Source organism: Mesoplodon bidens (genome assembly GCF_964165515.1).
Source record: "Mesoplodon bidens genome assembly, chromosome: 15".
NCBI classification, from domain to species: Eukaryota; Metazoa; Chordata; class Mammalia; order Artiodactyla; family Ziphiidae; genus Mesoplodon; species Mesoplodon bidens.
The window spans coordinates 51,511,384-51,537,068 of record NC_138171.1 but is presented as its reverse complement, the minus strand read 5'-3'; the positions used below and the strand labels follow the sequence as shown (position 1 = coordinate 51,537,068).

The 25,685-nt window shown below is 41.4% G+C and overlaps 2 protein-coding genes across 2 annotated transcripts in view; one reads left to right on the top strand and one right to left on the bottom strand.

Annotated features, from left to right (window-relative positions):
- The window catches only part of VPS35L (VPS35 endosomal protein sorting factor like), a 130,220-nt gene that overhangs the window by 78,451 nt on the left and 26,084 nt on the right, over positions 1-25,685 (top strand). The window contains exons 21-26 of the mRNA XM_081257286.1: positions 912-997; positions 2,694-2,774; positions 4,714-4,777; positions 7,211-7,309; positions 8,831-8,908; positions 9,738-9,852. Of these exons, the coding sequence (XP_081113412.1) occupies positions 912-997; positions 2,694-2,774; positions 4,714-4,777; positions 7,211-7,309; positions 8,831-8,908; positions 9,738-9,852 (523 nt within the window). The remainder of the gene's footprint in view (positions 1-911; positions 998-2,693; positions 2,775-4,713; positions 4,778-7,210; positions 7,310-8,830; positions 8,909-9,737; positions 9,853-25,685) is intronic.
- On the bottom strand, positions 22,467-23,109 carry LOC308628888 (peptidyl-prolyl cis-trans isomerase A-like). Its single transcript, XM_081256243.1, has one exon. It carries the CDS (start codon positions 23,069-23,071, stop codon positions 22,580-22,582), a length of 492 nt encoding a protein of 163 aa, XP_081112369.1. The 5' UTR covers positions 23,072-23,109; the 3' UTR covers positions 22,467-22,579.

Genomic DNA, 25,685 nt, shown 5'->3' with positions numbered 1-25,685 from the left:
CTCTCTAAATGTTTGATAGAATTTGCCTGTGAAGCCATCTGGTCCTAGACTTTTGTTTGTTGGGAGTTTTTAAATCACAGATCAATTTTAGTACCTGTAATTGGTCTGTTTTATATTTTCTATTTCTTATTGGTTCACTCTTAGGAGATTGTACCTTTATAAGAATTTTTCCATTTCTTCTAGATTGTCTGTTTTGTTGGCATGTAGTTGCTTGTAGTAGTCCCTTACAATTCTTTGTATTTCTGTGGTATCAGTTGTAACTTCTTTTTCTTTTCTAATGTTACTGATTTGGGCCCTCTCCCATTTTTTCTTGATGAGTCTGGCTAAAGGTTTATCAATTTTGTTTATCTTTTCAAAGAACCAGCTTTTAGTTTTGTTGATTTTTTCTATTGACTTTACATGGATTGCCTCAGATCATTTTCAGAACACCACTGGGAAGGCATGAGTAGTAATGAGTCCCACTTTACAGATGAGGAAACTGATGCTGGAAGAGGTGGAGTAACTTGCTTAAGGTCACACAGCCACTGAATGAGGAGTCAGGTTGCAGAAGCTGCTCTGAACAACTCTGACTCTTCTTTCTCTGTTCCTCTATACAATCATTAAAAGATTGAAGCCTCCTTTGCCTTCTGCTACCAAGAAGAGCTTATGCTCTTCTAAAGGTTGTCCAGATGATTCACCAAAATGTTAACTGGTCCCAGCCCTGGTCCTTGGGCATGTGCAATTTGTTTTAATAGTAATAGTTTTAAAATCCTCAGAGTTCTCTCCTTGCTTTCATGTGAATCCTGATCAGATCTGCCTAGAAAGATGAACAACTCTTCCTCTGTTTTGCCCTTCAAAGAAAAAGTAACCCACAAATTCCTTCCAGTAACTTGTGTAAATTGCAGGTAGAGTGCTTTTATTATTTTTTTTAGGAAAAATTTCTGCCATTTCTGGACATGTTCCAAAAAGAGAGTGTGCGGGTGGAGGTTTGCAAATGCATCATGGAAGTTTTTATCAAGTAAGTGTAACATGATGTAATCAGAAGCTTCAATTCCTGCTGCCCTTGTGAAGCCTGTTGCTAAGAAATCAATTTATGCATTTTGAGGGCCTCTGATGTAGTGATATATTTATACCTAAAATAACATTGAGAGAAAAACCACATTAAAAGGATCAGTCATGATAAAAGTTTATAATTAGCTTAAGAAGACAAAATAATAAATGTTAACAGAGCCTGACCATCACCCATATCTCACTCCTGTAATTTGGGAAGGAGCAATCTATTGATGTACTATTTAGGAAGTGTCATTTTAAAAGATAAAGTCATTCTTCTCAAGATACCAGAGCTAGAAAGGTTTCTATCTTTAATGTGTAGATTTGTGATCAGTTTTCAACTTAGTTCCTTTCATTTTATTGATTAAATCTGTTTTCCCAAAACTGCCTACTGCTGATGGTACATGAAATACTTTCAGGTGGTACATGGAAGAGAGATTTTTATTTTTATTTTAAAACGTGTATTTAAAGTATGTTAGATAATATATAACTAGTTTAATCAGTGACTTCAAATGTATTATTCTTTAGGACAAGGTTATGTTAAAAGTTCAAGTCCCTTTAAATATTAAGTACGTAGATGTGATTAAAAAAATATGTTAAGATGGAGCTCAAGTAACCAGAGTTTGGAAAATTGAGTTAGAAGTTGCTGGAATGTATGTTTTAAGCTTTCCTTGTATTACCTTTCTAGAAGGTTAATTCCATATGCTTGAAACAAGTATACCTACTTTACTTACATAAAGATTTGTTGGGACTTCCCTGGTGGTCCAGTGGGTAAGATTCCACGCTTCCAATTTAGGGGACCCAGGTTCAATACCTAGTCAGGGAACGAGATCCTGCATGCTGCAACTAAACATCCCGAGGGCTTCCCTGGTGGTGCAGTGGTTGAGAGTCCGCCTGCCGATGCAGGGGACACGGGTTCGTGCCCCGTTCCGGGAAGATTCCACATGCCGCGGAGCGGCTGGGTCTGTGAGCCATGGCCACTGAGCCTGCACGTCCGGAGCCTGTGCTCCGCAATGGGAGAGGCCACAACAGTGAGAGGCCCGCGTACAGCAAAAAAATAAATAAATAAAGATCCCGAATGCCGCAGTGAAGGCCCTGTGTGCCACAGCTAAGACCTGATGCAGCCTAGTAGATAGTTAGATAAATAAATATTAAAAAAAGAGAGAGAGAGGTTCCATGCTTCCACTGTAGGGGGTGTAGGTTCCATCCCTGCTTGGGGAACTAAGGTCCCATGTGGCACATGGTGCGCCAAAAAAAAAAAAGATTTGTTATAAGAGCGTGTCCTTTTACGTTATTTGAGAAACCAAATTAATAATTTTGCCTGGCACTTAACACAGTTATGGACAGGTTGTTGGGACAGCTTTAGAAATTCAAGAAACACGGTAAGAAAACAGATTTGCCCTTTGCCTGGCTTAGGAAATGTATCAGTTTTACCATGATTTTGTAGTTAGGAGAAGTTATGATATGTTAGAAGAGCAAACTTGTTACTTAAAGGAGAATTAAGAGAAAACTAGATCATTGCCCATTGCTGGTGATCTGGGCCATGTTAAATGCCAACCAGATAATTTACTGCTTCTCACATATGTATCGTAGATGAGAACTAAATCTGTGCTTTCTGTCGTCTCAGTGGACATGGCTTTTACTGTTATCTAAATGTCTTCTAGGCATCAGCAAGAGCCCACTAAGGACCCCGTCATTCTGAACGCCCTTTTGCACGTTTGCAAGACCATGCATGACTCTGTGAAGTAAGCCATGTTTAAGGCTGAAATGAGCCTGGATTGGGTCTTAATGCCACATAATAGTACATTAGGGAATTACTGCTTTAAGCTGCCACTGTGAATAATATTATTTTATGGAGTCTATTAAGATACATGTTAACAAGGACATTCCAGTCCAGGGGAGAAGGGAGGCTGAGCTGAGGGTAACCTTCCTGAGAAAATGAGATGGCAGATGTTTTTACAAAGGGATTTCTATTGGGAGGAAAAGGCTGGTTTCATCCAAGTGAACTCATACTCCATGTCTCCTGGAGATTTCTGAGAGCAGCAGATAGTATAATAATGAGTTCACTCATCCAGTAACATAGCCTTTAAGTTTTTTCTCAATATTAGCCAATTATTTAAAATTCAAATAAAATTGCTTATATTCCTTACATGAAGGACTTTAGTTTGTTGAGTATACTTGAGGGTCAGACCTACCCGTGGGCCTTACCTTTGGGTCAAAAGCCAAATTATCTCCTTTGCTTTCTAGTTTTGTCTTATCTTTTTTTCTTTTTTATTACATGTTTCCATTTGACTGTGCTTGAGGCAATTCCTGCTTATTCGTGGCAGAAATTTTGGTCCCCAAAGAATTTTTAAACACAGCAGCTTGATTCACAGGAAAATGTTACAAGAAATGAGAAAATTGTTTTGGAACTTAACCATCAACAAAGATGAATTGTATTTCTTTTCTCCTGAATTTTAGAATCTTTATTTCATGACTTTGTGCTTTCAACTTCACAAGTAGTTTTCAAAATCAAAATATCCAGACTTTTTATAATAAATGGAACTGATAGACTTTAGTTGCACAAAAATAGAAATAAAGGCACAAAAAACATTTAGAAAGGTACTTGTATTAGTAGGACATTGGTTTTGGCCTCAGCAAAATAGAAGATGTATTTCTCTTATGAGAAGTGTGAAGCCAAAAGGTGGGGGTGGGGTAGCTCTGCTTCAGAACATCATCCAGGAGCCCAGGTTTCTTGTCCTACTGCTCTGCTATCCCTCCGGGGTGTTGTCCTTGCTTCCTGGTGGAGGTGACTTACCTCAACCATGTCCATGTTGCAACCTGCAGGCATTGGAGGACAGCACCCTCCTTTTAGGGACACAACTTGGGAGGCTCGTACATCACTCGCATTCACATCCCATTGGCCAGAACTGTCATGTGACTACTCCAAGCTACAAAGGAGTTTGGGAAATGTAGTCTCAAAGAATTAAGGGGACACTGCATATTGGAGGACAGTATGCAGGCTTTGCCAATACAGACTTGTTTTCCCTTAGAACAAACCAATAAGCAGGAGCCTTGGTCTTTGGCTCTTAAAATTTTTTATAATAAATTTGGAGAACTATTTATAAACCTTTACATGTATTATCAAAACTATAAGGACTTGACATTTTTTCATTTATATTCATACTAAGTTTGCTATTAAACAGAAGCACCTGAGATCTGTGATTTACTTTAAGCTGTATCTCCAAAATAAGGTAGATTGATGGATGGAGAGAGTAATGGAGAGTTATATGATAAAGCAAATATTGTAAAATGATAATAGTAGGGTGCATTGGTGTTCACTGTATAATTTCAACTTTGCTACATGTTTAAACTTTTTATAGTAAAATGTTGAATGAAATTTCTCTGAAATACAAAATTTGAAGTTGGACCTTGCTATCCAAATTCCAAAGAAGAGAGTTACCTTCTCTTTTGCTGTTAATAAATATATCTTGAGAATAGCATCTTTGAGAGAAATTAGAAATTAGAAAATGTTAATTTAGATTACATATTTTCATCAAAAGAAACACATACATGGAAGTTTTTTAAGTCTAGAAAATGCAAAATATTCTTACCTGTTAAGTTGCTTACTTCTAATACTTTTTTTCCCTTTGGAAACCTTCATTTATCACCTCAATGTTAATTATGTACACTTATTGATTTTAGTGCACTCACTCTTGAGGATGAGAAAAGAATGCTGGCATATTTGATTAATGGATTTATAAAAATGGTAAGTATCGGGGAAGAAGTTTCAGTGCACTTGGAAATGTGATGTAATTGTTTATCCTTCCTCTGGTGAAAGCAGTTAACATTATGTTCCCTGGTGCTTTTCATTTTTATTGCGATAAGATGAAATTAGAAAACAACTTATATTAGCCAGCACTCCCCTGGGGGCAAGGAGAGCCAAGACAAACTGGCTTAAGGAAAAAATAAAAAGGGGAGGGTGGGCGGGGACTTGCTGGCTGATGTGACATAAAGTCCAGGAAGAGACCTCTCAGAAGGAGCAGCTGGACCTGGGGTCTCTGTGGTGTAGTCAGGACCCGCCATGTGTGTGTCTTTGGCTCGTGGCTCTTCTCTCTTGGCGTCCTTCCCAGGCAGGCTCACTCCCCATAAGAGCTCCGGGTTTCCATTCCTTCCAGCTCTGCAGCCCAGCCGGAAGGGCTCCAGCAGAAGTCCTGGGGCTGAGTCTCTTTGGATTAATTTGGATCACCAGCTCATCTCTGAGCAAATTGCTGCTGTGAGAAGGAATGAACACACAGATCGGCCAGGCTAGGGGGACAGGCATACCTGGGCAACTGAGTCACGTGGACCAGGAGTGGGAGAAGGGGCTTCCTGTTTTTTTCTTTTTAATAAAGCCAGTTTACATTTTTTCTTTTCTGTTTTTTATTATTATTTTTTGGCCGTGCTGTGCGGCTTGTGGGATCTCAGTTCCCTGACCAGGGATGGAACCTGTGCCATGGCAGGGAAAGCCCAGAATCCTCAGCCCCAGGCCACCAGGGAACTCCCTGGAGAAGGGGCTTCCTGCAGCACTTGATGTGCTCTCATCAGATGCTGGTGAAAACAATTTGGGGGTCAGGTCGGGGGGAGAAATGCCAAGTGTTCACTCTCCATTCGTCCTAGTTACCCAGTGCTGTATGACAACTCACCTCAAACTTAGTGGCTTAAAATAACAGTGTTTTATTCATTCTTACAATTCTGTGGGTTGGCTGGATAACGAGGCCACTCTGTATGATGTCAGAGGTGTGGCAGAACTGGGGCTGGAGGATCCAGGACAGCCTTGAGCACGTGTCTGGGGTCTTGGTGGGTGGCTGTTGGCTGGGGTGGCTTATTTCTCGGCCATGTGACCTCTTTCTCTCCATCATTCTCTCATCTTTCACTCATCTCAGTGAGCTCTTGTGTGGTGAGGGTGAAATCAGAAGCTGCAGGGCCTTTGGAGGTTCAGAAATCACACAGTGATCTGTGCTGCTTCCTGCTTCATTCTATTGGTCAAAGCAAGTCCCAGGGCCAGCCCTCTGGAAGTGGAGGAAAGCAGACTCCACCTTTGGATGGGAAGAGTCTACAAGGACACTGCAAAGGGACAAGCAGAGCAGGAGGCATTGTTGCAGGCTTCTTTGGGAATAACCCACCAGTCCGTCCCTGCCAGAACAACCTTTGCCTTAATTCTCAGGGCACAAATCTAAAATACCCACTGCTGCCAGTATCTGCTGTTGGAATAGAAAGGTCAAGACAAAAGCTGACTGAGATGAAAGTAACTAGATCACTTTGAAAATCACCTTGAAAATGTGACTCATTCAACAACAGGGGTCAATTTAACTATGGGTAAAATACCGATTTTGATGAAAATTCAGGATTAGCCTTTTTATGTACTGAATACCTATGACTGTTACCAGGTGCCTCTCTTGTTCCCTTGAGTTATATGCTGATCACGTGGTATTTATCCTTTTATGGGTCTATCTGAAAGCCACCAAGTTATAATGGAAAAGAATATGAGGAAATAAGATGTGAAACCTGATAGCTCTAATGGAAATTGTGACATTAAACCTCCTCCAGACAAAAATGATTGCTGTAGCAGTAAAGTTTGTCCTACCAACCAGCTGTTCATAAATTTGAAGAAATAGGAGTAGAGGGGATTTTTAATGGTGGAAAAACATCCATCTATGGCTCTAGCAGCCTCCAGTGAGCTGCCGAGGTTGGAATCCCCTTCAGGAAGCAGAAGGGTTTGGCCCTTATGAGGGAACCCCTCTGACAAATGGCTCCCAATCACCAAATCTGTGTTCTGTGAAAAGGCCACAGCTGATGAACAAAATTCCATCATTTCCTTTCCAGTGGTTTCCTTCTAGCCTGGGAAATCCTCTTTACATTTTGAGATTCTGTTTTATACCCGTTCTACAACAATGCCAGTGTCATGAAGATGAGGTGGTAATAGTAACGTTTCCGTTCTCTGCTGGGTGAAGTAATGTGAAGTCTAGTTAGAGTATATTCCAGTGCACGGATGTGTGTGTTTGCTTACATATGACTGAGATAGCCACCATTTATAGCTGTGGGATTTTTGGTGACTTGTCATCACAGCACCTCCCCTGCCCCCACAAGCTCAGGCAAAAGCTTTCTAATTGTGTGCTCACAATGGAGATAACATCGTCAGCATCTTTCTCTTTGATTCTAGGTGTCCTTTGGCCGTGATTTTGAACAACAGCTGAGTTTTTACGTTGAGGCCAGGTCGATGTTTTGCAATCTGGAGCCTGTTCTTGTGCAATTGATTCATGTAAGGATTTTCATTCATTCATGTGTTCTCTCAATACATGTTTATTGATCATCAAGCCATGCACCAATTTTAATCTGGGATTCTTCTGGCCCCATATTGCTTCTGTTCCCAAGGCATGAAAGGTGTTTTCTCAAAGGTTAATAAAATCTGCAACTTTGCTTAAGCCTTTGAGTGGTTTTATTGGCCTCTTTTTCTCTGAAATTTGCATATTCTCATTCCTGCGTGCCAACAGCAAAGAGTTAAGTGAGTTGCATTGATTAGTTAGTTATAGAAATACTAACCTCATTAGAATTCCTTGTTGCCTAAGCAGAGTCCCAGCTTTCTTGGATCATGGTGCCTTTCAGTAACTTTTCATGGTGCCCTTAGGCCAAAAGGAAGAAATAACAGTTCTGTTTATTAAGAAATTAGGTTCAAACAACTTAAGAATTTGTGCCCTAACAACTTGACAGCCCTCTGAACCAACAATGTACATAAATTGAAAGAAAAATAACGTATTTTCATTCCATTCTTAAATCATCATAATTACTTACTAATAAAGTATATGCATCTATTGAACACTGCACAACTTCTTAAACCTTGGAATCAGATGGGACACCACTACTTTATCTCCTGTTCCAGATAGATTTTTTCCCCACATTAATTTTTGCACAGTGCTTTTTATCACAGCATCTGCTAAAAACCCAGTTTTGCAAATATATGAAATGACCGCAAGGAATGTACCATGGTCTGTGAGCTCCCTCACACAGCTCCCTGCATAGTGTTCAACCATTGAGCCTTGCTGTGGTTGTCCAAAAAATGTGGTGCCCCTGTGATTTTGCTGCAACACCCTGGGGTGTCATGGTATACAGTTTGGGAACCATAGGTCCGAACTTTTTATATATGTGTAAAGATTCCCTAAGGTCCTTGAATTGCTTCGTGTAAATTCAAGGAAAACAACCTTTTTATGTATTTGTCTGCTGGTTATCAGATTTTGTAGCATTACTAAACTTCAGACCTAAATATAAGGATTTATAAGGATTAAATATAAGACTTATAAGGATTAAATGAGCTAGGAACGTATAGCTCCTAGAACAGCAGCTGATTTTCTATAAGTGATGATGTGGCTGCTATTGTACTGTTCGTATGGTTATTGTTAGTGTTGCAGAGCTACTTGTATGGTCTGCGTCTGGTTTTGGAGGTTTCTGTTAAGATCTCTAAGGTCTTAAGCTTAGTGTGTGGGATTTCTGGAAATGGAATAAGTGAACCCTAGCTATTCATTAAACCAGAAAATGGTCATTTATTACGCCGGTTGATAGGCATGACTTACCTCAGCGAGTGTCCCTTGGAGATGTTTGCTGAAGCCGAGATTGAATCTGGCCTGATGACCCCTTTGCCATTTCAGGGTTTGGTGCTAACTAGTTTTGGTTCCAGTTAGCTTGTTCTCATTGACTTGCATGCAGTTAATGTCCAAATCTCTCTGGAAGATGTTAATCTGAATCAGCCATCATTTCATTCCCATTTCTATTTTACTGATTAATCTAGAGTGTGAACCGGTTGGCAATGGAAACAAGAAAAGTAATGAAAGGAAATCATTCCAGAAAGACGGCTGCATTTGTCCGGGTATGTTCTAAAGATAAGACTCACAGACTTGGAACTCCAGTGGGCTGTTTCTTTTGCAAGTTTCTGAATTGCTATTCCCAGAAAAAGATTAAGGGTGGTTTAGTATTGATTTCCTGGATTTTTCCTTGCATATCTCTGACTGACCACTTTTCTTAATGTTTTCAAAAGAAATGATCAAAGGAGTCTGAATTTTGATACATGTTATGGGGAGGGGGTTGAGAAATGGATTTGCAATTTTGTGTGCCAGCTGAACTATCTCTGGCTTGTGCCTGTAACTGGAAGGCCTAGTACCTTTTTCCCCTCTTGATAAATTCCCAACTTTGAAAGAAATTTGCTTCTTGAGTATGCTGCTCAAAATATTATCAAAGCGATCCATATCCATGCTTTAAAAATAAAATCATACTAAAAAGATTGCAGTGAAAAATAAGCATCCTGACCCTGCCCTTTCTCACCATATACCTCTCTCCTCAGCGTCAACTACCTCAAACTCTTTTTAGCGACTTCTTCTTCAAATTACCTATGTATTTTTTAACTAATTGGTTTTAACAGCTGCTTCTTTAACTTATAAATATTAGGTGTTATCTGTTTACTTCCTGCAACGATGGATGAGGATTTATTTTTCATACACCATTACTCTCCTTGGTTGCCCCTCCCCCTCCTCCCAAAGAGGCAAATACAGCAGAAGCAAGGGGCAGAAATTGGGGTTCCTAATGGGGAGATTAATTATTTTAGCGTTTTTACTTGAAAATATATGGTGAATGAAAACAAGAGTATTAATCCATTGTGATGGCATTGCCGTGTAACCTGCTGTTTCTCCCCTTTCTTCTAGGCCTGCGTTGCCTACTGCTTCATTACCATTCCCTCCCTGGTGGGAATCTTCACCCGCCTCAATCTCTACCTGCATTCTGGTCAGGTGGCCTTGGCCAACCAGTGCCTCTCCCAAGGTGAGCCCATCATTCACCCTCTCCTCTCCTCTGCTCTCAGACACTTCCTGGCTCCTTAGGAAAGCGGACTCAGCAGTGTGTGGATATGTGTGTGTGAGTGTGTAGAGAGAATCCTTTAAGGAGGAAAGAAAGAAAGAAGTGATCAACAAGTGATGAGCTTTAAATCTGTTTCTTTAGTAGGAAGCACCTCGGACACACACACATTTATAGTCAGACAGATTACAGAGCATGGATAATTTCCTGTAAGGACCTTCCTAAATCTGTCTCAGGCAGGCCAGGTCAGGTGGCTCAGACATCCCTAGAGAGTTTTAGAAGTTAGGACTGCTTATTCACAGCAGATTCAATTTTATTTGTTGTTTTCAATGTTCATTTGTTTAAAACCCCAGAGATACAGGAATAGAATCTAATCAGTAGAGAATGAAGACTCTCTACAGCTTGCTATTAGGTATAAAGATTCTGCCCAAGACCCGTTTCTGTACGAGGTACAGAGCTCTCCTGGAACCAGGGTCGTGCAAGTGGTTTATTTAGGAGGCGATCCCAGTGAGTGTCAGTAGGGTGACGGGGAGGGGAGACCGGGAAGGGAAGGATACCAGCAAAGGGTGCGCTGGTGGGTGGGTTAGCGCTGTGGGAAGCTGGGGTCCTTCCCACTGAGGCCTCGGTGTCACCAAAGTCTTCAAACATGATTACTATCCAAGAACCTTTTCAAACTCCGCTTGGTTTTGCTGTAGACTCCTGGGCGCTCTAGTAGCCTCCCAGCGTACTTGGAATTAAACCAGACGCCTTGGCTGAAGTCTCTATGTGGTCCGGTGCCTTCCGGCCTTCTGTCTTCATCTTACACCACGCTTTAGCCACGCCGGCTTTTTACTGTTCTTTGAACATACCAAGCTGTCTTCCAGTTCAGAGCCTTTGCACTTGCTGTTCCCTCTTTCTAGAATGATCTCACCCCCAGATATTTGCATTTTTTTAAATTACTAGGCCAGAGATGAGAATCAAGCCTCACCTCTTCCAGGGTCCTTTCCCGTCCACTCTAGCTGAAGTAGCTGCACCTCCCCAGTCACGCTCTGTGCCATCCTCCTCTTGTCCTCGTTGCATTTACCTTGTTCTGATGCTTTCTTACTGTGTGTGTTTGTTGACTTATTGTCTGGACACCCTCTTTCCCCACGAGGACTGCAAGTCCCACAAGAGCAGGTATGTCCTCATTATTTGTCAGTAAACATGGAACTTTCTCCTAGTGCCTGCTTTGGTAAGGATGATGGGTTTGCAGGAAACAAAACAAAAATTAACAGCCACTGCCAAAACCCCAGTGATGTGCAAAATGAAAATTAGATTAGCTTAATTAATTAGATGAAATTAATGTTAGGAAATTTTAAATCTTATAAACCGGTTCCCTCTTAAAAAGGTCAGTAGACCCACGTGGGGATCCCTGAGTTTGGTGTCACCTGTAACGTTAGGAATGGGTTGTGAGCTGCAGGTACCAGAGCTGTGAGCTGCATGTGGAGGCCCCGCAAGCCTAGATCTTTCTTCTCCCAGCTTGCTTCATGCTATTTCTTGTTTTCAAAAAAGCAAAACAAATTCTTAAGCTAAATAAAGATTTGCTGCTCCCAAGAACTGCTGGAGGAGAGCTGGGAATGACAGTTTCCCTGCTGGGATGCCCTCGGTCCACACCCAGAGATAAGTAGCATCAGAGCAGACTGGTACCCGGGTATGGGCAGTCAGCGCCCCCTGTGTTAGAGCTCTGGACTCCTCTACCTCCCCTGCACTTGAAGCTGCAGCAGGGCGGGCAGGAGTGTGGAGTCCACTTCATGCTTAATAATTTATCTGATGATTTTGCTCAAGTCTCTAAGCGCTGTGGTGCTAAACCGTAAAAGGCTGTTGTTGTTTTTCTGAAAGCCACATGCAGCAATTGCTGGCCAAAATAAATAATACATTCAATTACTGAGAATGGGAAGGCTAAATATAAATTAAATGAAGCCTGTGGAAGTGGGCCACTTTGGTTTGTTTGCCTCCTTAAATATACCCCCTCTCAGCTGGTTATAAAACATCCCCTCCCCGCTATTCTTTTTTTTTTTTTTAGAAGATGTTGGGGGTAGGAGTTAATTAATTAATTAATTTATTTTTGCTGTGTTGGATCTTCGTTTCTGTGCGAGGGCTTTCTCTAGTTGTGGCAAGCGGGGGCCACTCTTCATCGCAGTGCGCGGGCCTCTCACTATCGCGGCCTCTCTTGCTGCGGAGCACAGGCTCCAGACATGCAGGCTCAGTAGTTGTGGCTCATGGGCCCAGTTGCTCCACGCCATGTGGGATCCTCCCAGACCAGGGCTTGAACCCGTGTCCCCTGCACTAGCAGGCAGATTCTCAACCACTGCACCACCAGGGAAGCCCTCCCGCTATTCATTTTCTAGCCTCCTTTAATCCAGCCTCAGCTGTATCTTCTATATCAGGCTGTGGCTTTGCCAGGGCTGGCTCAGCCCAACAAGTAAACTCCCGTTGAACTCTCAGCCAGGCCACCATGGAATGCTGACGAAGGCTTATTATGGGGAGGCCCAGTTCTGGTCCTTTGGACACACTGGTTCAGCGTGTAGACTGGATCATGCGGGGATTTGGTCTAGGGTCACCCATTGCCCCAGATATTTAGGAGAAATGAAGGATTTGCAAATCAGTTGTTTGATCAAGTGCTTCTGACCTAGATGTGGCCCAGAGATGCCTGTTCAATGTCACTGGATAGCTCCTTGCCCTTGTTTATCAGTGGTTCTTTCTGGAAGGTTACCACCAGGTCACAGCAAGAGCAGATTCTTTGCCCTTTATTTTTATCTTGGTTCCTTTATCTTTACAGTTTCTAACCTCAGAAAGGAGGATGTTTTACAATGGAAGTAATGTTAAAGGTGGGTCTTGAAAGAAGAGCATTTGTTTATCAGGAAAGGGCTATGGGGAAGGGGAGAAGGAATAGTTGGCCTTCCAGGTAGAGGAGATGGCCTGAGCAAAGGCATGGACGTGTGAGATTACATGATGTGTTAGGGATAAGGTGCTAATGAATGGTGAGTTTCAAGTCTTCTGAATGCAGTGGTCCCAATTCTGATTCTGCTACTTGTGAGTTGGATGCCCTTGGACAAATTGGCCATATGGTGCCTCAGTTTTTCCATCTGTAAAGTGGAGATGATGGCAGTGGTTCCTATCTGTGGTGGATTAAATGAGATAACATACTTGGAGCACTTGGCCCACTGGCGCACAGTAGTGACTCAGTAAATATTAACTTAGTATAACCGTCTCTCAAAAGATGAAAGTATGCCTTGGAGTTCAGGAGCTAACTGTAGACAGTGCAGCTCTGCAGTCTCAGAGTTCTGAAAGCCAATTCTCATACGCAGAACCTTGGAAAATCTGAAGGAAAGCTGATCTTCAGTTCAAGATAAACCTGCTGAATTATCCTGAAAATAACAGATCTGCAGTTCCTCCGAAGATAAAACAATAGTGAGAACAATTAAAGCAAAATAGTGGTAAAAAGAACGGTTTTTGTTCTTATCATTAATAATAGTGCTTTTCCCTCCTACAGAATTCTTTTCCCCTCCTTTTATTTGAAAATTTTTTCTTCTTCCAGTTTTATTGAGATATGACATACAGTGCTGTGTAAGTTTAAGGTGTACAGCATAATGATTTGACTTACATACAGCATGAACTGATTATCACAATAAATTTAGTGAACATCCATCATCTCATATAGGTACAAAGTTAAAGAAATTTTAAGAAGTACCTTTTCCTTGTGATGAGAACTCTTACGATTTACTCTCAACTATCATATATAACATACAGCAGTGTTCATTATATTTATCATGTTGTACATTACATCCCTGGTACTTAGTTATCTTATAAGTGGAAGTTTACTCCTGTTGACTGCCTTCATCCAATTCCTCCTTCCCCCGTCCCTCACCTCTGGTAACCACAAATCTGACCTATTTTTCTAGGAGTTTGTTTTTTTTGAAGTATAATTGACCTATAACACAATATAGTGATTTGACATTTCTCTACATTTCAAAACGATCACCGTCATAAGTCAGGTTATGATATGACACCATATAAAGATATTACATCGTTATTGACTGTATTCCCTACACTGTATATTTCATACCCGTGACTCATTTACTTTGCATCTGGGAGGTTGTACCTCTTAATCTCCCTCACCTATTTCTCTCCTTCCCCCTCCCTCTTCCTCTCTGGCAACCACCTGTTTCTCTTTTATGTTTGACTCAAACTGTTTCTCTTTTATGCTTGTTCATTTGTTTTGTTTTTTAGATTCTACCTATTTCCCCCCCTTTTTAAAAATTTAATTAAATTAAATTTTTTTATACAGCAGGTTCTTTTTTTTTTTTTTTTTTTTTTTTTTTTTTTTTTGTGATACGCGGGCTTCTCACTTTTGTGGCCTCTCCCGTTGCGGAGCCCAGGCTCTGGACGCGCAGGCTCAGTGGCCATGGCTCACGGGCCCAGCCGCTCCGCGGCATGTGGGATCTTCCCGGACCGGGGCACGAACCCGCGTCCCCTGCATCGGCAGGCGGACTCTCAACCACTGCGCCACCAGGGAAGCCCTTACAGCAGGTTCTTATTAGTCATCCATTTTATACACATCAGTGTATACATGTCAATCCCAGTCTCCCAATTCATCCCACCACCACCACCCCCCACCACTTTCCACCCGTGGTTCCCCCGCTTTAAAAATGTACTTTCTTTTACTTATTTTTTGCATCTTCATCTTGGAGAGCTGTGCTCACAAGCCATGTCTTAAGGAAAAGCCCCAAACAAAAGTTAGGTCAGGTTCTCCTGTAAGACATATTATCCTCACACTATACACTTTTCCTTCATTGTACATATCACCATTGTTGTTTAACAAGTAAATGCATAAAGAATTATCTGCTTCTTTCCCCTGAAGAGTGTCAGCTCCATGAGGTCTCATCTGTCTTAGTCACTGTGCTGTGCCTGTCTCCTGGCACATTGCCTGATGCATGGGTGCCCAGTAAATGTTTAAGGAATGAATGGTACCACATGATAATAATGGTTGATAACTCTTTATAATATTGATGAATGTAAAATGGTACCAAACTTTTCATGGTAGGGACCTAACTCCTAAGCAACCTAAGTGTTCAGAAGAGTCTCATCAAAGTCCTCTTGGTAGGTTTTAAATAATTGATTTTCCTATTTATAGAAACAAAGGAAACAAGGTAGGTTCAAACATATGCCGAGGCTCATAGACACGTTAAATGGAGCTGTTGTGCTGGTTTGATTTGTGAGGAACATGGGGGCGCCCAGAAGAAAGGCTAAAGCCTGCTGTTATGAAGCCCACTGGCTGCTGTGAACTGTAACTGCTGATGGAGGAGGCCAGGGCAGTAGAATGGAGGAGAAAAATAATTGTGTATTTCCTCCTTTTGGAGAGTAAGGAGCAGCTTGTGATGGAGAAAAATGGTCTCTATCCACTTACCAAGTCTTTGGGGATTACACTTAAGGTCATATTTACTTGTTCTGTTGACAAACCATCTTCTGAAGAATGTGATTGATGTGAGTGTTTTTTCAAACCTTGAGGCCTCTCTGGTGATTATGGACAAAGTATTGGGTTGGCCAAAAAGTTCCTTCGGTTTTTAAAGTAAAAATAAAAGACACATTTTTCATTTTTACCCAGAACTTTATTGAGCAATGTATTCACCGTTTTGTTTCACTACCTTCTGCTGTCATTCAGGCAACTTCGTAATTCCATCTTCCCCAAACTTTTTATCTTTTTGAGCAAAAAACTCTTCCAGGTGCCTTTTACAGTCTTCCAGGGAATTGAAATTTTTTTCCATTAAGAGAATTTTGTAAAGACTGAAATAAATGGAAATCCAAAGGTGCAGTGTCTGGTGAATATGGCGGATGAATCAGAACTCCCCAGCCAAGATGTAACAGTTTTTACCTGGTCATCAAAGAAACACGTGGTCTTACGTTATCCTGATGGAAGATTATGTGTTTTCTGTTGACTAATTCCGGATGCTTTTCGTCGTGTGCTGCTTTCATTTGGTCTAATTGGGAGCAGTACTTGTTAGAATTAATCATTTGGTTTTCCAGAAGGAGCTCATAATAGAGGACTCCCGTCTAATCCCACTGTATAAACAACATCACCTTCTTTGGATGAAGACCGGCCTTTGGTGTGCTTAGTGGTGGTTCATTTCACTTGCCCCACGATGTCTTCTGTTCCACATTGTTGTACAGTATCCACTTTTCATCGCCCATTGCAATTTGTTTTAAAAACGGAATGTTTTTGTAACATTTAAGTAGAGAATCGCATGCGGAAATACAATTAAGAAGGTTTTCTTCGCTTAACTTATGTGGAAGCCAAATATCAAAGCTATTCACATAACCAAGCTGGTGCAAATGACTTTCAGTGCTTGGTTTGGATATTTTGAGTATGTCGGCTATCTCCCGCATAGTATAACGTTGATTGTTCTCAATTAATGTCTTGATTTGATCACTGTCAACTTCACCTGGTCTACCTGACTGTGGAGCATTGTCCAGCGAGAAATCTCCAGTACGAAACTTTGCAAACCACTTTTGACACGTTCGATCAGTCACAGCACCTTCTCCATACGCTGCACAAATCTGTTTTTCCGTTGCAGTTGCGTTTTTACCTTTCTTGAAATAAAGCATAATATGCCAAAAATATTGCTTTTTTTCTTCCATCTTCAATATTAAAATAGCTACATAGGGGCTTCCCTGGTGGCACAGTGGTTGAGAGTCCGCCTGCCGATGCAGGGGACACAGGTTTGTGCCCCAGTCCGGTAAGATCCCACATGCCACGGAGCGGCTGGGCCCGTGAGCCATGGCCGCTGAGCCTGCACTCCGCAACAGGAGAGGCCACAACCGTGAGAGGCCCGCGTACTGCAAAAAAAAAAAAAAAAAAAAAGAAAAAAAAATATAGCTACATAAAAATTCACCAGTTTTGATAAGGTTTTTTTAAAATGCGCGCTGATATGACAGCTGTCACAATACAATCTAACAAAATTGTTTCAAATGAAGTTAAAGACAAGTAAGCGCTACTAGAACCATCTTATGGAAAAAACCAAATGAACCTTTTGGCCAATCCAATAGGTTAATTTTACTGTAACAGTTCACAGGTGGGCAGATGGCATGAAGCTTGTTGCCCACGTTCATGTCTGAACACGCATGATCCATCCACCTTAGGGGAGGAGGGCAGGGATGTTGAACCCACAGAAAAGGAGCAGGGGTGAGTCTCCCCCTTAAGTTCACTCAACTCCTTATGATTGTAAGTGCCTACGATTTGCTTCCTCCTGCCAGCAGTTCTTGGCCAGTTTTTACATGCAAGCCACTGTGCCGAGCGTTGTTCCGAAACAGGAACGCACTTACAGAGACTTCCTGCTAGCAAGGGGGAGCGGATCTGTTTACAGTGATCCAAAGCAGCACATGATAAATGGCATGCAAGATGTTCATAAAATGTATCAGGGAATTTTAGAGAAGAGAGAAATGACGCTTGGCTTGGAAGAGGAAGAAAAAAAAGCTTCTTAAAAGAGATGGAATTGAAAAGCATGGAAGGTAAAGGGGATCTATATATGCTGAAGTGAGGCAGAGGGCATTCTAGCCTAAGCAACGGCAAGAGCAAAGGCCTAGAGGCTGGAAAAATGGTGCATCTGGAAGGAATGAGTGGGAGATCAAGTTAGGAAGGTAGTTTGGAGACTAATTGTTGAGAGAACTGTATTCCTGGCAAAGCAGTTTAGTTTTATTCAGTACATATTATTTGCTGGGTGGCTGACCTTCTTGTTACAGAGGAGGAGACTGAAGCTCAGAGGTGTAACATGACTTGCCCAGGAGCATCTAGCTAATAACTGACTTCAAGTGCTCTCTCCACCGCTGTGCTTCTCTGTAGTTAGGTTAGTTCCTCTAAACGATAATCCAGTGTTGGTGTGTGTGGTTGCTAGAGACCAGTTATTATAGATTGAACATTAAATAAACTTATTTAGGAGGCAATCAGAATTAAGATAAGGAATGCCTAATCCTTTCTGCTTAGGGAAATCTAAGGTTAATATCCACAGAAGAACTTCACAACCTCCTGTGAGCTACTGCAGGGACGGCAGGAAGGTGTGTCATCCCTGCAGTGTCCCAGAGATGTGAGTCAGGTGACACATGGGCTGAGCATGCTTGGCTCAGAGAGAGGCCTTGCTGATCAGAGATGAAAGAGGGAGAGCGTACAGGCACCTCTTATGGTGCTGCTGAAACTGAGAAGTCGTCTGTATGTATGAGTGGACTTTCCACATTAACTGTCGACACTCTGCATAAATCAGGTGGCAGAATCAAGGTTAGATTAATGCTTAATTGTTATCAATGACAGCTTAATGAATGAGGTATTTAATTGTCCCTAGGCATTCCTATTTCTTTAAATCTTGCTCTATACACACATCACCAAAATAGTGGTCCTTAAGTCCTCAAACTTAATTCCTATAATAACAGGCTCTGTTATAAAAACACAGTTTTAGTAGTAAAGAGTATTGAGTATGATAACTTGCTTATGGATAATAACTTGGCCATTTAGACTATAAGACTTTACCCAAAGACACCCCTATCACTTGGTGACAGCACATCTTCATGGCAGACTGCCTTAGTCTATTTGGGCTGCTATAACAAAAATACCATAGACTGGGTGGCTTAATCAACAGACATTTGGTTGCTCAGAGTTCTAAAGGCTGGAAGTCCAAGATCAAGCTACTGGCGGATTCAGTGTCTGGTGAGGACTTCTAGTTCCCAGACTGTCTTCTCACTATGTCCTCACATGGCAGAAGGGATAAGGAGCTCTCTAGAGTGCCTTTTATAAGGGCACTAATCTATTCAAGAGGGCTATACCCTCATGACCTAATCACCTCCCAAAGGCCCCACCTCCTAATACCATCACATTGGGGTTTAGGATTTTAACCTATGAATTGGTGGGGGGTAAACATTTAATCCACAACACAAAGTTTGAGAGAGTAGGCTGTGCCCTGATGTTGCATTTTATACAGTAGTTTCCACTATATAGATATAGAATCCAAACCTAATGGAAAATGTTGAAAATTGGTGAAGATGTTTAGCAATGGGGTTGATAGAACTTGAGAGAGTGAATAGTACTTGTAGCCTGAACCCTGCTTTAATAAGGTATATTCAAGGGACGGGAGTCTTTCAACCACTCATGACATTTTGTTTTAAGAAATGTGATGTTTCCTTTCCTGGAGTTCCCTGGATTAGGACAGTTGTTCTTCTGAGTTGTCCAGGAGCGCATATGATGGCTGAAGGTCTGGGAATGGGGTGGAGTGGATTACTGTGAGGTCTTGTTTAGCCTGGGAGTTGATGACTCTGACAAGTAGTAAAGGTTTCCATTAGCACTGACCTAATGCGTTATTTAAAAAATAAAACGCTGCCTCTGAAGGTGGTCTGGGTTACCACTCTTGACCGTCTCTTATGATTCATGTGCTGAATCGTCTTCTATATCAACAAATTCCAAGGACACAGAAGGATGAACTTACTCTCAGAGATCACAGTTAAATCTGAGTTTTATCATGTATGGAGCACAGTTAAATCTTAATGATTTTTATTTTAATATTTCATGCTCATTTGGAAAAAATTCTAACAATACAGAAATGTAGATCTTAAAGAAAATAAAAAGCCTCCAAGTAAAGTCACCAGTAATCCACTCTGTCTCCTCACCTCTAAAAAATATCCACTGTTCAGTTAGTATATTTCTCTTGATTTTTTTCTTCTATATATAAATTAAAAAATACGCTTTCATTCTCATATGCTGTCTGCCTCTTTCCTCTGCTCTTCTCTCCTACCCATCTGTCTATATTCTTATATAAATATGCACTCCCCTCCACCTCAGAAACGGGAATGTGTCTTAGTGTTTTTCAATTTGCTTTTTTTTGCTTATCTTGGCCTCTCTCCTCCTACCCCCTTCCTGCCCACCATGTTAATACATGTATTAATAGATCCACCACTCTATTCTTTGTAGTGACTATTCAGTACCCTATTTCTTTTTTTTTGGCAAGGGGATGGGCTATAAATTATTTCCCCAACCGCCCCCCCTCATTTTTTCCCCAAACTCTTATTGAAAAATATTTGGACTCTTTCTAGTTTTTTGCTCCTACAGACAGTGAGCAACCGGCATCTTAATTGTGAGCATTTTGAAACTGACAGTTGTCCAATTGACTGATATTTTTGTCTCTTAGAACATGGAACCCTGTTGTTCAGAGACATGTGCAGAGCTTCAGCGCACAACAGACAGCAGTGGGGCTCCTCAGGTGGGCATGTGTGTGGGAGGCCGCTGGCCCCTCAGTTTTCTACGGGAGCTGGAAGAGACCTCAGAGCACAGGGTGAACAAAACCTTTTAAAGCCTTGAGAAGAAGGTTCCATGCAAGTGAAGCTGTCTAGAGAGCTATGTATGACTCCATTTGTAGAGTAGATAATCAGGGAGGAACCTTCCTGGCACATTGGCTGTGGGTTGCAGTGCAGTCCCTGGGGCCCTGGAAGATGTGTGCCACCCTCAGCTTAGTGCCTCGCTTTATGTACATGAGGAGGGTGGGCATCCCTGAGGGCAGCAGGAGTGCCACAGTCCACAGTGGCCCTTCCCCAGTCTCATTCCCTCCTGCCTTGCTCTGGTAAAGAAGGAAGGGGCTACTCCTCAGAAACGCCCTTTGACCATCCTGCCTATGTATCCCACTACCCTTTCTGTTTTGTAGATTTCTGTGATTGAAAATTTTATAGTAAACTTGTATCGACTTTGCTAAAGAAAAATTATTTGGGGAAATTTATAAATGAAAATTCCAAAATAGTAACCTAGCAGTACATGAAAGATCCTGGTTTCCTTCACTCTCAGCTACCACTCTATAACACACTTAATAGTTTGGCATTATCTTGCCTCCCTTTCTTTATGCATCTGCCTAAATATATATATTTTTTTCTTATAAAAATAGGATCATACTGTATGCAGTTGTATAACATTTTGTACTTAATATATCATAGATATCTGTATTATACATCAAAACATATCAACGTACCTTATTTTCTTTATTAGCTATATCATTTCTATGGTGTGGCAGTACAATAATTTCTTTAACTAGTCTCTTATGGTCAGGTTGTTTGCAGTTTTTCTCCAATCGAGCTGAGTTGATACAAAATACCTTCATCTAAGGAGAACCATTGGCCCAGTGGTTTACAGTAGCTAGGCAGCATGGGTAATCCAGATAATCCCAACATACCTAGTTTACTTAGTACCTTCAACTGATCCCTTATTTTCATTTTCTCCCAGGGTTTGCTAGTGACATATATCTTGGTGACCATTCTGTAGTTTTAGTGGCTTTGTGTTTTGGGTGTGTTTGATTTCTTCATGTCCTGAGGTTTCTAGAATATCGTCCTCCTTTCATGTTCTGCAGACCCTTTGAAACTGCCCAGATTGGGAAACAGGAAAACCTGAAATCTCTGACAGAAAATTATCTAAAGTTCTGTGATAATTGTCTAACGAGCCTCCCTGGCCCTTACTTACTGTATATGTGAAATGATGAGGTAGCCTGCCCTGGCTGAATTTCATTATAACTGACTACCTCTGTTTGCTTCTGGCTGAATGTCTCCAGATTAAACCTTTCAGAATGTGCCATTTGCTGTTGGAAAGTCATATTCTGCATTTAGCTGAAGGATTTAGAACAATTTTTCTCAAACCTGTTGAATCATAAAATTCACCGGAGAAGCTTGTTTTTTTAAAAAAATGGATCAGTTGATTAAGATGGTAAATTTTATGTTATGTGCCTTTTACCTCTTAAAAAAAATTGGAAGAAAAAAGGAAATGGGTCAGATTCCACTTTGTAGCTATAAAAGAGAATGAAGTTGTACTTTATATGCATGATAGATTAATCTCCAAGACATGTTGTTGAGTGGTGGGGGAGGAGTTGCAAAATGGTGTCTACCATATATTAACTCTGCAGAAAGAGAGGGAAAGAAAGGGAAAATGCATTTGTTTCTGTACGCTTAGAAGCATACCCAAGCAGCAGGTAATCTCTTTGCCTCTGGGAAGGGAAACTGGATGGCCAGGGACCGGAGTGAGAAGGAGTGTTACCTTTGGAATTTAAAATCGTGTGACTCTGTTACCTATTCAAAGATAAATATTTTTTTAAAGTTAGATTTCCGAGTCTCTGTCGTGGATAGTCTGGTTTAATGCATTTAAGGTGGGGCCTGGGAACCCATATATATTTTTAAAATAACAGCTTTATTGAGACATGATTCATGTATCATAAAATCCATCCTTTTAAAGTGTACAGTTCAGTGGTTTTTAGTATATTCAGAGTTGTGTGATCATCGTCACTAATTACAGAATAGTTCCACCTCCCCAAAAGAAAACCCCGAATCCATTAGGCAGTCGCACACCGTTCCCCCTCCCACAAGCTTCCCCCAGCCACCAATCTCCGTTTTGTTTTGATGGATTTGCCCATTCCAGTCATTTCCTATAAATGGAATCTTACAATGCAGATCTTTTTTTTTTTTTTAGTTGTTTAGTTTTTATTTCATAACCATAAACTTAACTTTGCAATTCAGCTAAACTTGGGAATAAGGAAAATATGGAACCCAAAGAAGTGCAATGAGAGCACAAAGATTATAGTATATTTTGAGCAGATGGGGATGAAGGGGTGCTCTCCTGAGCTACAGAAGGAATGGTCTGGTGGTTAAGATAAAACACAAGTCAAATTTATTATCAGATTTGTCCACAGTCAGCAATGGTGATCTTGCTGGTCTTGCCATTCCTGGACCCAAAGCGCTCCATGGCTTCCACAATATTCATGCCCTCTTTCACCTTGCCAAAGACCACATGCTTGCCATCCAACCAATCAGTCTTGGCAGTGCAGATGAAAAACTGGGAACCGTTTGTGTTGGGGCCAGCATTTGCCATGGACAAGATGCCAGGACCCGTATGCTTCAGGAGGAAATTCTCATCATCAAATTTCTCCCCATAAATGGACTTGCCACCAGTGCCATTATGGCGTGTGAAGTCACCACCCTGGCACATAAATCCCGGAATTATTCTGTGAAAGCAGGAACCTTTATAACCAAAGACTTTCTCCCCAGTGCTCAGAGCACGGAAGTTTTCTGCTGTCTTTGGAACTTTGTCTGCAAACAGCTCGAAGGAGACGTGGCCCAAGGGCTCGCCGTCGATGGCGATGTCAAAGAACACGGTAGGGTTGACCATGGTTCGGCTGCGCGGGAGATCCCGATGTGGCGGCGTCTGCAAAGCCACAATGCAGATCTTTTATGACTGGCTCCACTCATTTAGCATAATGATTTCAAGGGTCATCCATATTGTCGCGTGTATGTATGCATATATTGCCACATCCATGTAAAGTTGGAGGAACTGCCAAATAAGTTTGCGAAGTGGCTTTACCATGTTTCATTCCCATCGGCAATGTTTGGGGGCCTGGGAATCTGTGTTTTCACAAGGATCTCGATGATTCTTATGCTCAAGCTATTTTGGAAAACACCGTCTCCAGTAGTAGCCCAGTCCCTCTTACTGTGGCTGTTTGTCTTCCACCCAGTGCCCAGAAGCACTGAAGGACAGGTTGATCACTGTGCAGAGAACAGAATACCTCTCTGCAGAGCAGTCAGCACCCCAAGAAAAAGGATCTTAAACAGAACGAACTCTGGGGTGTGGTCAGCCAGGCTTGAGTGGGGTTTTTTGTTTAATTTTTTTAAAGATGGAATACAGAAAAGAAATCTAGCTGTTCCTTGAAACCTCAGAAGATTCAGCTGGGGGAATGCATAGCATGGGGAAGCCAGTGCATAGATTGATACCTGCTTTTTCCTTCCCCCAGTGGAACAAGGATAATAGTCTTTATGAATTGGAATCTGATTACTCCTTTTTCTAGAAGTCTTTTTTAGAAAAAACAATGTAACCCATTTTATCTGTAATTGTCTTCTGTGACTTTTAATAGCCACAAATAAAGTGTTATGTGCTGTAGGGTATATAGAAATAGAAATATAATGTTGTACACGTGAAACATATAATGTTATAAACCAACTTCAATTTTAAAAAAATGTTATAATATGATATTGGCATGATTATTCTGAACTCTAAACGATGAGGGAAAACTGTTTTCATACACAGTAGGATTTGAGTTCTAATTACTAAGACAAAATTGAAAGGTCTCCCAGACAAGATTTTATATGTGGGGCAAGTCTTCCGAGGATAGAAATAAAAATCTGCTTTGGAACATTTCCTGCCTCAACCCTTAAATAACTGTTTCTTTTCACTCCCTCCTTTGGAATGGGAACTGAGCAGGGTGGCTGGGAGGAGTAGGGCACCCGGCACAAAGTGGATCCCTCTTTAATGAGCCATAATAATAGGCACTTTTCTCAGGGGCACTTGGTAACAAACACATAAATAGAATAAATAAATGGTCTTTCAGGTTGTTCTGAGCAGAATTTTAATTTCCGCCGAGAAAGGCTCTTCACTTTGTTTGATAATGGACTTAATGTCTTCACCGGAAAGCAGTGCCTATAGAGCCAGGAGGAAGACACCAGACCTGGTGGAGTCCAGGCCTGCCTGTGCTCTAGGGGGTGAGGTCAAGGTTAGGCTCAGCTCAGTTTCTTATTTTTATATTGTGGCTAAGTTTATACAACATAAAATTTACCATTGTAACCATTTTTGAGTGTACACTTCAGTGGCTTTAAGTACATTCACAAACCTGTGCAACCGTCACCACCATCCATTTCCAGAACTTTTTCATCATCCCAAAGAGAATGAAACTCTGTACCCATTAAATAACACCTCTGTTCCTGCCTTCCCATTCTGCTTTATCTCTCTGAATTTGACCACTCTGGCTACCTCATACCAGTGGAGTTAGACAGTGTTTGTCCTTTTGTCTGACCTATTTCATTTAGCATAACGTTTTCAAGGTTCGTTCATGTTTAGAGCACATGTCAGAATTTCCTTCCTTTTTAAGGCTGAGTAATACTCCTTTGTATGTATGTACCATGTTTTGCTTATCTGTTCTTTGATGGACACTTGGGTTGTGTCCATCACAACCCTTTTGGCTCTTGTGAATAATGCTGCTGTGAGCATTCGTGTACAAGTATCTGTTTGAGTCCCTGCTTTCATCTCTTTGCAGTATACACCTAGAAGTGGAATTGCTGGCAGATGGTAATTCTGTGTTTAACTTGAGGAACCACCAAGCGATTTTCCACAGCAACTGCACCAGTTTAGATTCCCACCAGCAGTACACAGAGATTCCAGTTTCTTTACATCTTTGCCAATACTTGTTATTTACTTTTTTTTTTCATAGTGGCCATTCTCATGGGTGTGAGATGATATCTCATGGTGGTTTTTCTTTTTTAATAAATTTATTTATTTTTGGCTGTCTTGGGTCTTCGTTGCTGCGTGCAGGCTTTCTCTAGTTGTGGCGAGCGGGGGCTACTCATTGTTGCAGTGCGCGGGCTTCTCATTGTGGTGGCTTCTCTTGTTGCAGAGCATGGGCTCTAGGTGTGTGGGCTTCAGTACTTGTGGCATGAGAGCTCAGTAGTTGTGGCACATGGATTTAGTTGCTCTGCGGCCTGTGGGATCTTCCCAGACCAGGGCTGGAACCCGTGTCCTCTGCATTGGCAGGCGGATTCTTAACCACTGCGCCACCAGGGAAGTCCCTTTCATGGTGGTTTTGATTTGCATTTCTCTCATGGTGAATGATGTTGAGCATCTTTTCATATGCTTGATGTCCATTTGTGCATTTTCTTTGGAGAAATGTCTATTCAGGGTAACCTTTAGTCAGGTTACTTGTTTTTTTCATTGTTGTAGAATTTCTTTGTGTATTCTG

Bases quoted from the DNA above. Each gene is read 5' to 3' on its own strand.
- LOC308628888 (XM_081256243.1), bottom strand. From the start codon at position 23,071: ATGGTCAACCCTACCGTGTTCTTTGACATCGCCATCGACGGCGAGCCC.